The 11,499-nt window shown below is 40.9% G+C and overlaps 1 protein-coding gene across 2 annotated transcripts in view; it reads right to left on the reverse strand.

The window, feature by feature from the left end:
• The window catches only part of prkcbb (protein kinase C, beta b), a 102,230-nt gene that overhangs the window by 31,343 nt on the left and 59,388 nt on the right, over window positions 1–11,499 (reverse strand). For both annotated transcript variants that reach the window (XM_005743508.2, XM_005743507.1), the window contains exons 10-14: window positions 5,674–5,847; window positions 3,748–3,839; window positions 2,722–2,784; window positions 1,617–1,755; window positions 1–79 (exon numbers count right to left, since the gene is read on the reverse strand). In XM_005743508.2, coding sequence (XP_005743565.1) covers window positions 1–79; window positions 1,617–1,755; window positions 2,722–2,784; window positions 3,748–3,839; window positions 5,674–5,847 — 547 coding nt within the window. The remainder of the gene's footprint in view (window positions 80–1,616; window positions 1,756–2,721; window positions 2,785–3,747; window positions 3,840–5,673; window positions 5,848–11,499) is intronic.

Below are 11,499 nucleotides of genomic sequence, written 5' to 3' on the forward strand. Positions count from 1 at the left end.
GTCCAGCCAGCATCTCGTAGAGCAAGACGCCAAAGGCCCACCAGTCCACAGATTTCCCGTAAGGCTGGTAGGCTATAATCTGAGCATAGGAGACACATTGTTCAGAAATGCTGCAGTCATCGCTTCAGTCTATGATACAAAGGTAGTCAGCATTAAAGAAAATGATCCTATCTGTTAAACAATAGCTCCAGTCAAAAAAAAAAAAGTCAACAGTGATAAGTTGTTCTTTCCATCAAGCGTTATTGGCTATTAACTGGGAGACCACATATCACCCATACTGGCTCCCCCTACACCGGCTGCCAGTGAGTCAGGTTTAGAAATCATTTTAAGATTTTATTGTTTGTTTTGAATGCATCGCACTGGGTTGGGTTGACCTCTCTGATCTTTTGACTTTGCACACTCCCACTAGGTTACTGAGGTCTGCTGGTCAAATACTCAAAACTAAACTACTAAAACCCAGAGGAGATCAGGTTTGGCTTTTAGATGCTTTGAAATCTATTTTTAAGTTCTGATCCCTTTGTATTTGTGCTGCTTTATTTATTTATGCTCTTTTTTTTAAATTGTTTTTATGTATTTTACTCATTTTGTACAACAGCTGCTGTATTTTTAAAAGTGCTTAAAATTAGACTTCACTTTTTCTTGTTATTTGTAATACAAGCACAGTACGCGTCCCCACAGGGTTACTGCCGATACTTAACGAGCACTTAAGGGGCAGAGCAGCATTTTTTTTTTTAAACCAGTACAGGCATTTTGTGGACTGTAGACAACACTGCAGATACTATTTTGTGAAAGACTTTTGTGCACCACATTTATTTTGTATGAGAAAAAAAATCAATTAGAAAAACACCTGCTTCACGTGCAAGATGAGCTTTATGAGTTTTATGGATCAAAAGTACGACGTGTGCACCACACCTGCAACTGACTTACCAAGTTCACAGTGGTAGAACTGTTTACTTTAGCAGAGTGCAGTAAATTTACTGAAAGGCTTTTTTATTGTGTGAATCCAGGAGGTAATAATGTTCCCAAATATAATACCTACACAGTCAGTTAATTTTGAGGGACGTTTAGACTACATGGGCTGACTGACATGTGAGCAAACTGATAGTGAGGCTGAAATGCAATTAAAGTATCTTTATGTATTCCAGCTAATAGAACTACCAAACCACCACCGACACTTTAAGGGAGAGTTTATTTTCATGGAAAGATGCTCGTTGGCGTTTCTGCTGAGTGTTACATAAAAAGACAGCAAGACTTGAGGAAATCCCTGCTTCTGGCCAAGAAATAGTCTGGCACAAAAACCGGTGCAAAACTGAAATGTGTCATTTTCAGCTTTGGGTATTTTAACAAATTAGACAAATTTAATGTAGTATTTTAGTGAGCTTTAGAAAGTGCTCCTGTTACATTAGGACAGAAGTACTATTAATAAGTAAAGCATGGCTCCAGCTACATACATGCAAACACGAGAGTATTCTCTTCTAGTTGTCTGCAAGAAAGCAAAGTTTTTTCCAAAATAAAAGTTTTATTTAGCCTCTTTTTGAGCTGTGTAGCTACTGCAGGAGAACAGTGAGAGATCAATACAACAGATCCAACCACCATCACTCTCACACACACTTTACCTCAGGAGCAATGTAATCCGGTGTGCCACAGAAGGTCTTGGTTGTGATTCCATCATTCATATTCTCTTTACACATGCCAAAGTCTGCTATTTTAATGTGGCCCTCACAGTCCAGCATTACATTGTCCAGCTTCAGGTCTCTGTGAGAGGGTGAAGCAAAGTCAAAAAGGAACAACAGACTAATCAACATAACTTGGCATCGATACTCGAAACGGCAAATCTGTATTACAATTCAATTTAGAGGCTCAAAAGGTTTGTGAAACGTGATCCTCAGCTATTGAGACTGCATCAGTTCGACTGTACAACCCTTTCTGAACATTACAGATGGATCTACATTATGTACAACTTCCAGCTCATGTTGAAGTGAATGCCTGCGTTAGTCCAAACAATGTGTTAGATGTGAAGAAAGGTTAAAGTTACATTTCTTTTACATTTGTGAAGTACCTTATAATAAAACATATATAGTACTGAATAGCTCACATTCACCTTTGGCTTGTAGCAATACACCAGTAGTGATCAAACTGACATCACTCTAACAAATTAAGACTATTTTGAACTGCCAGTCATACAAAACTTCTCTAGTAGTCCAAGAAGAACACAACAGTGCTGGAAATGAGCACAACAGGTTCATTTTAATTATCCTAGCTGCTAACACTGTGCTGAAAGAAACTTTACTTTACTGACAAGTCACAAATTCACTCTGAAACTTCCTGATTTTATAAACTTCCATATTGTATAAGAGTATATTTGGCACATGGCAGTAATTCATTCAGTTCAGTTGAGTTTTATTTATATAGCGCCAAATCACATCAGCAGCCGCCTCGAGGCGCTTTATACTGTAAGAGAAAGAGCCTAGAATAATGCAAAGAAAACCCGAACAATCAAACTACCTCCTATGAGCAAGCACTTGGCGACAGTGGGAAGGAAAAACTCCCTTTTAACAGGAAGAAATTGCCGACATACGCTGGAGAGGAGCAGACAGGGGGAAACTGGAAAAAAGACACACCGTGGATTTCATTTGCACTATTTCAGGTACGTACTACTGTGTGAGCTCAGCTATATTTGGTTAATGTTCTGCGTTTAGTAGGTTGTGTTATGGATGTTACCTGTAGATGATGCCCTTTTGATGTAGGAAAAACAGACCAATCGCTATCTCTGCAGCGTAGAATCTGCACACACACACACACACACACAAAACACAAACGGCAACAACAACGGCAATTAGACAGAGGCCGAGAAAAAGGACAGCAGGAAAACAGATCATTTGTGTGCGTGTATGCGCGCGTCAGAGTAAAGGTCACTCCTGTCTCTTCAAGGCCAGCAAGCAGCTGATAAGATCAGCGGCAGAGGTCTGGACGGACAGACCGCACAGTCGGCCACGTTTGCGCGGGCATGCATGCGCTCTCTGCGTTTAAAAAGCGCATTTTAAAGACAGCGAGAGTCATTTGGTTGTGAAAACTGTGCAGAGCCCGTTTGGAGCTAATTAGATGTTCTTTCTGTGCTCAGAATGATGAGCAGCAGCATTAAAGAATAAATACTGAAGCTCTCAATATACAAAAAGACACTGCAACACTGAAGTTCAAAGCAATTTAATCATCCGTGGAGAAGGATTTCCTGTTTAATAAAAACAAGAGAGCGAACAAGCTGATGGCCTTAGTTAAAAGAGTTCCTCGTGTACTTCGACTTACCCCCTCTGCAGTCTGAACCTTCAGCCATAGGGAAGAAACTTTAATTCTCTATGAATTACATGAAGGGCTAACTCCTCAACAGCTCTCGCTCGACACCGACAGCCCCACTTGTCAAATGTGTCAGCCTGCTGGTTGGGCTTGACACCAGCGATCTCGCCAGCCACCGTAATTATATTCTGCAGTTCTGGAGGTACTGCGCCATGCACTGAAAACTCTCAGGAGCTGCTGGATTACTTTCATTTCTTTGAAGCTCTTCAGAGCAGCAAGCTGCATTGGGGGCAAACAACATATTTCACCTCCGGGCTCTGCTGGGATTGCTCATCCATCACCAGTCAAGCTGATGATGGCTTATTCACCACGATTTAAACAGGTATTACTAAAGTGTGAAACACCTGCTTTCACGGGGCTCTGATTTTCTGTGTGTGTGTGTGTGTGTGTACTCACACAGCGTGAGGTTCTTTGAACTTGCCGACCTGCTGTATCTGATACATGAGATCTCCGCCGTTTATGTACTCCATGACAAAATACAAACGGTCCTGTGGAGGGGGCGTAGAAGGGCAAGCAGAGAAAGACAGGTCACAAAGTGCACGTTAATAAAAATGGATGAGAGGTCAAAGGAGCGTAAAATACTGTGGAGGTGGAAGGGACTGCTGTGAGTTTGATGCGCGAATTGAGAGAAGATCAGAGGAGAGATGCAGAAAATATGACAGAGGAAGTGAGGGGGACGGGGAGAAAAGTGGTGATTGGGTTGTCGGTGGATCCAATAAGTCTTCAACTGAGGGAACACGGTGACATCAATTTAGGGACCTGTAGTCCTCCATTATCTACAGAAATTGCCAATAAGTTTCAGTAAGTGAGAAAATGTGGAGGGATTTGGTGTGTGTGTCTGTGTGTTCTGGAGTTTGTTGCGAAGTTTTTTAGTGTTAGAGTCTGTACTCCCTGATAAGTCTTATGAGCAGTTGCTTGTTCTGTGTGCGAGCCTATAGTATCTGTGTGTGTGTGAGTGTGTGTGGTTTAACTGTACTTGCGTATGCACTGCATAGGCGCCATATTACTGTATGGATGTGTGCATGCATGATTGTAATAACTGCCTGCATGTAATAACTGAATTTGATGTACAAAATGTGTGTGTGTGTAGGTGTGTGTATCAGTATCAGATCGGTTTTATTTACTTTTGTCATTCAAATGCATTTACAACACATCACTAATCAGTGAGAATGCAGAGATGAGTGTTAATGAAGCAGGAGAGCTATATTTACTCCTCTGCTGACTCATCATTAGGACTAATGCACATTATAAAGTTTGTGCATTCCAGCTGTAAACTTGGGACAACAGGTAAGCAGTCACTCCAGATGTTTTTTTTTTAGGTTGTAGTTCTTGTGTTTGGTAGCATGTGTAACCAGATATATTAAAAAAACAAAAAACTCCACATTTTTCCACTGAAAGGTTAATATAATCCATGTAGACTGAATAACAAAAAATAAATAAAAGATACACAATATAAAGTTAAAGTACAAATTACATTTTGAGAAACCGGGTCTAAAATTCCTTCCAAATACACAGACCACCACTTTAGAAGCTACACCTGTTCAACTACTTGTTAATGCAAATATCCAGTTAGCCAATCACATGGCAGCAGCTCTATGCACGGTGCAGGTGACCTGCTGAACTCCAAACTGAGCATCTTAAAGGGGGCGAAATGGGATTTAGGTGACTTTGAATGTGGAGTGTTTGTTGTTTCCTGTTAAGAACAGGAAACTGAGAACACAAATCACACAATCTTAACAAAACTGGATTAAAATATTTGAAAAGCATTGGTCTGATTAGTGTTGAAGGTCAGAATTTAGCATAAACAACATGAAACCTCAGATTCCTCCTGCCTTGTGTGGGGGTGTAATAGTATTTCTTGGCACACTGTGGGCCCTTTAGTACCAACTTAGCAGCCTTTTTGCCTACAGTGCACCATCCTCAGGATAACACACTGTGTCACAAAGCTCAAATCATGGTTTCTTGAATGCAACAGTGAGTTGTGGTGAGATGGGAGATTAACATGTGTGATGCAGCCATGTCAACATGGACCAGAATAAATAAGGAATGTTTCCATGACCCGGTTAAATCTGTGCCATGAAGAATGAAGGAAATTCTCAAGGTGAAAACAAGGTGTACCTAAAAAAGTGTTAGCTTCAGCATTGGTATTAATGTCTATTACTTGTTTGAGATCCATGATGGTGAACATGACAGTATATTCTGAAAGTGCCAATTAAATTTAAGGAGTGACAAGTTAAAACAGGGCAGCTTTTAAGTTTGCATAAAATAAAATGAATATATCTCAGTGAGATATATTCGGTGGGAACATGTCGGCCCACTCACCATAGTCTGGAAGGTAGAGTGCAGCTGTGTTAAGAACGGGGGCTTTCCAGATAAAGCTAGCACTCTCTTCTCCACCATGGTGCACTCTACGTCATCATCTTGGATCACGACGTCCTTCTTCAGGATCTTTATAGCGTACAGGTCCTCGGTTCCTTTGCGCTCTGCCAGCATCACCTTAGAGAGAGGGCGAACAAAGAACATGTGGGAAATGCAAGAAGATGAATTCATCAATATTCAAAATCTTTAAGGCTCACAGCTGCTGTCATGGCTCTGTACCAACAAAGAAGGGAAAGAAACAGAGAGAGAAAAGGAGAAACAGGAGAAACAGGGGAGGTATTGTGAAGGACGGGGATAAAGGATCAGAGCGATGAAGGAAAGCTTCTCTGACTGTTTTGGGTTAGACAGTCAAAGTAAGAAATAAAGAGAAAAAAGACAAAGAGAAACCGATTCATCACTTTTCAAGACGCCAATGGAGGCGAAATAACCAGGGGAATAAGAAAGGAGAGAAAGAGGAAAATGGGATGATGTGAAGCCGCTTACAGAGTCACTCAAAGCCATTTTTATACATCACATACATTACATGGGTACAATTTGTGCGAGATAACAAAAATTAATCGTAATCGAGACATTTTTTAACGGCCTGTTCTGTAAGCCACAAAATCTGTGTTCAATAACCCCTGCTGGATGGCTAGCAAGGCTTTAACAAACATTAATTATATAATGAATTCGAAACTCGCCACTCTTACAAGTATTAAACATAATGATGCCGTTAGAGGACGCAAAACCTAAAAGCTGCTGCAGCAATCTCCCTGCAAGGGGAGAAAGCGCTTAGCCAGTGGTTCTTCTTGTGATAACTTTAATATTAGTCAGAGTTTCTCAAAGATTTTTATACTGTTCGACTTCCTTTTGCCCTTCATGAACAGTAAGGATGAAGCAAAGGAGAAAAAAAAAAGACAAAGAAGACAAAAATCAAAGTAAAAAGGGCTTATTTCACATTTCCTGGATCATATGGTTCACAGTGTGGGGAAACTGTAGATAAAGGAAGGTTGATAGGTGAAGAGACTGGGATTAAAAAAAAAAGGTTAAATGAATTTTAAGAAGGGCAGGGTGTTGTGAGGGACACATGGGCGAACTCAGAAACTGCCTGGCAGCACTCAAGTTTGACTTTTTATTGGGAATTCAAGGATGACAGCTTCTTGTAATCCACTTATGAGATGCACATAAATGAAAATAAACACACCCTGAATTGTGATTACTTTTATGTGGTTGCCAAATGCGGACCAGGTGTCATGAAAGGTTCACACAGACTTGTGACCAGAGCAAAAGTTCAATTAAATTCAACCTTCAAAGAAAGAAAGGATTTACAGGAGCCTGTTGAGGGTGTGTGTGCAGCATTCATGTTTAAGGTAACATTGAGATAGTTTGAGAAATGCAGAGAGTTGGTGTGTTTCAGCCTATCTAACCACACAGCTACAAAATTAACTGTTCCTTATATGTTGAATTTTAACCTAGAGGCATATTAATGTACTACTACATGTGACTCTGGTCGACTCAATGACTGTAAGATGTACCGGTCCTGTGGCTGCAAAACAACCCCAAATCATCACCCCTCCACCACCGTGCTTGACAGCTGGTATGAGGCGTTTGTGCCCATAAACTGTGTTTGTTTGTTGCCAAACGTGGTGCCAAACAGCTTCGTTCTCCTCTTTTCAAAGCATATTGTGGAAGAACTCTTGTGGTTCCTTCAGTTTTGTTTCTGTACTGTCATGAGCTTTTACATTTAACATGCTAACTGAGGTCTGCACAATCTGTCGGTAGTTTCTCTGACCCTGACCTTGAACTGAATTTGCTGGGACGTTCACTCCTGGGAAGATTGTGGCATTGTGTTAACAGACACCTGAATGCTACAGAGCAGCAAACTGCTAAAGCCTCTGCTTCTATCTTTCCACGTGCTAATAATCAGCTAATAATTTGGCTAATGTTACCCCCTCATTCCTATGGAAGCAATAAGGTTGTGCTTCATTTTTCACACTTGTCTGTTTTTTTTACAGAAAGTCACTGTGACTTAGTAGCAGTGGTGGTCACTTGAAAACAGTAATTCATTACTAATTACTGATTACTTCTCCAAGAAAGTAATCCCAATACTTTACTGATTACTTATTTTCCAAAGGTAATTAGTTACTTTATTACTTAGTTACTTATTACTTAACATTCAAACCTATTTTCTGCATATTCCAGCATAAAAATAGTTTTTTTGTGTCTTTCAAATAGATGCAAGTAAAACACAGCAAAAAATAAATAAAAGCAAAGATTCAGCAGCACTAAATCCTGTTGCTCTTAAATCTGTTTTCACCTGTTTAGCAAGAGTGGAGCACGCGGAGGTTTGCCTGGTGCCGCAGCGGTATGTCAGTTGGGGGATCTGAGGTTCGCTCTGTGAATTTCACATTCCCATGGAAGCGTGCAAGGTGCTTGCTCAGATTTGAAGTTTAATTTTTCGCTGTAAAAAGAAGTTTTCTTTCCACGCAGACTGTACAACGGATGCTAATGTTTTTGTCACTTTTTAGGGACTCAAACTCAAAGCAATGTCAGTACTTCCACGCTTTAAATGCTGCATGGTCGTACTATCTCCTGCACTCCATATGATCCATTGTTGATCTGCACACGTCTGTTGCTGCCACGGGCATCACACGCTCGTACGTCATTGTCATGAGACACTCTCGCAAACAAAATCACGATTAAGTAACGCAGTAACACAGCGTGGTTGCGGGAAAGTAAGAGTAATCTAATTACTTTTATGCAATAATTACTTTACTCATTACCTTAGGAATTAATCAGATTACAGTAATGTGTTACTTGTAATGCATTGCTGCCCATCTCTGCTTAGTAGTGAAGATATTTCAATGATTTCTTGCTTGGAATAAGGGCAAAGGCACCAACTTACATTTTAGAATGCTGTGGAAAGGCTGCGGTGTTTGCCATGTGTAGTTCCCATAAGGCAAAATGACTTCTGTGACCTCAAGAAGTTGTTTTTCATTCAGTTGTATTGTGCATTTATATCTATTATTAAACATTCGATTTTAATTTGCACAAACCACAGGGCGAACCTAGTCACCAAAATTCCACTTGACTATTCCTCTGAGGCTAACAGACACAGCCGTGAGAAAGAACACAAGCTTGATCTCTACAGGCTGTATGTCTGCAAATAGAAACATATACCACAAAGACGTAAGAAATAAAAAAAAAATTACTTCTTCTTACTCATTATTAAGAGGCAGGAAATGAGCATCAGCTTCGCGGTGCAAACACATTGATGTCACACTCGTTATTCTCTCTAAATTCTTTAAGAATGGAGCAATAAGAGTGACCTCTTATTCCCGCTTTCCCCCTCTGAGATGAGAAACTTAGCAACTTTGCTGTTTATGTCTTATAAATATTCAGGTATGATAATGCAGAGAGGTTACTGGGTTCGGTATTCTGTGGGGAGTGCAGCACATATGGACAAAGAGACGCAGTTATATATGTAGACGGGTGTGTGCGTGAGCACGTATCAGGGTATTAATATGCATTTTTGGTTATACAGCTGCCAGTTTTAAAAACTTCAGCTGGTAGTATACTTTGTTGAACACAACTGAGTGTGTGCGTGTGTGCATATGGTGGCAGCGTGACTTTATGTAAATACAAACTTTATAGAGTTGAAACAGAGAGGAAGGACACCATCTGGCCCAAAGTTCATTTTATACAACCACAAGGACAAGACCAGCACAGGAGAAAGACATAAAACGCACAGGTCAGACAGTAACAACATGATCTTTTTGGCATCATTACACCACCATCGATTACACATTTTAACTTCTGCATTTATTATCCTTGTTTTTTCACCTTCCCAGTTATTGTGCTTGACCACAAGGATGTTTGGTGTCTGATCCACTCATAGACCGGTTGCAGCATGTGTGTCACTGTTTGCACCCTGGGAAGTTTTTCAGGGTCGTTTGCCAGAAAGCCGTCCCGAGGATATTAGCTGTCATGTGTCGTAAATGATGCCGCTGTGTTTTCTCTGCTGACCTTGCACAGTGAATTTATCCAGGCAAAATGAATGCTGCCCTGCAAGAATCTGCACTGTGCTGCATCACAGTGGGCTGTGTGTATCATTAAAAACGGTCATTTATTATATATAGTATACGCAGCTGTTGTTTCCACTGAGGCATTGAGTGTTCCAAGAAAACCTAAATGAAAACTTTTAAGACCTTCTTTTGCATTTGGATCATGTCTGCAGTGGCTTTAGTTACAGTGTTTGTGTGGTGGGCTTGAAGAACATTTCTTTTTAAATACCATCAGTTTGTTCATTACTCCAATAATTATTCTTCTGTGTACAGCAAATCTCAGGCTGCAGTGTCTTCTGTGAGGAGAAAGGGGGGAAACTGTAACCAAGAACTAATTTGTTGTGTAATAGCCCACTACCACACAGTCTTAGCTGGTCTAGAGGATTGTCAAGCATGAGGTTTGTGGCCTATTAGAGGTTCCAAACCAGGCTCACTGGATGGCTGCGCAAAGTATGGAAAGTGCAGAGATGTTTTTTTTAAAATAATTCCTGATGTTGTGCTTCCAGGGATAATTCAACACTGTAGCCATTGCCACAAATCCAGGCAAGGATGTTGGCAACACAAAAATGATTTTACAGCGATTAAAAATACATGCATCTCTCAGCTGAAGTGTTATAGCTGGTATTGTGTTACTGTGTCCCACCAAAAAACTAAAGGGAACATTCATGTATCCTAACACAATTCCTCACCCGTATGCTCAAAGGCTACTGCAGGGAGCCCACCCGGGGAACTGTGTCAGTCCCCCCTGTGGTATCTTCACGCCTTACTGTCTATTCTACAGTGTTTTCAAAAAAAGAAGGCTACAAACTCTCAGAATATAAGTCCTTAATGTATTTTATGTTGTGGACCATTTGCAACACACTTGGATCTTGAGTGGACCGAACCAATGAAACTATACGATAAATGTCCAAAAAAGCGTTATGCCCTCCTTCATTATTCTGAAGCTGTATAGTGGGCCGAATTGGAGTCCTTGCTGGGCTGATTCTGGTCCCTGGGCCTCATGTTTGACACCCTTGACCTTACAGTAATGACAATTTTTGCTTTTGGCTATCATTAAATTTGCTAAAATTCATTATTCTGCACAGCAATGCCTGTTTTTGCTGTGGCGCCGTATGAAAATGAGACACCAACTGCCTTTGGGAAGCAGCAGCTGTAAACTTGAAGTTATTTTTGTGTGTCTGTGCAACTCCAGCTCTTATTACGCCGCGATGCATGCGTATAAAGAATGATGAGGCAGGCCAAAATGAAGCGTGCCCTCTTGACTGCACACGTGTCCTATAATCACAGAGAAGTGTTTGCAGCAGTATTGTGTTACTCCGGTTGTGTGGCAGCAGGTCCTACCAGCCTCCCACGCACACTCAGGAACCTTTAAAGTGACACACACGTCATGTGAGCGACTCGTCTCACAAAATGTTCTGGTGCGTGTGTGCGTCTGCATAGCACAGACTAAAATGACTGTTGGATTTACATTTGCAGGAATGTGCTTTCCAACATGTGTGTGTTTGCTTGTGTGTGTGTGTACACTTTGTCTTCTGCTGAAGCTGTGCATCTCTGCATGCTTCAGCAGTCTGCGTTTGTGTGAGTTGGGTATTCCAGTAATGATCGCGCTTCAACTCAGGCTCCATTACAATGACGCATCAGTGTAGCTTTAAATGCTTGTTACCATGGAAACAGGCAGCCGGCATACAAGTCTGATACTCAGACAATGGTCTCTCTCTCTCTCTTT

This window comes from Pundamilia nyererei, unplaced genomic scaffold, assembly GCF_000239375.1.
Source record: "Pundamilia nyererei isolate P.nyererei 1_Seehausen unplaced genomic scaffold, PunNye1.0 scaffold00132, whole genome shotgun sequence".
NCBI classification, from domain to species: domain Eukaryota; kingdom Metazoa; phylum Chordata; class Actinopteri; order Cichliformes; family Cichlidae; genus Pundamilia; species Pundamilia nyererei.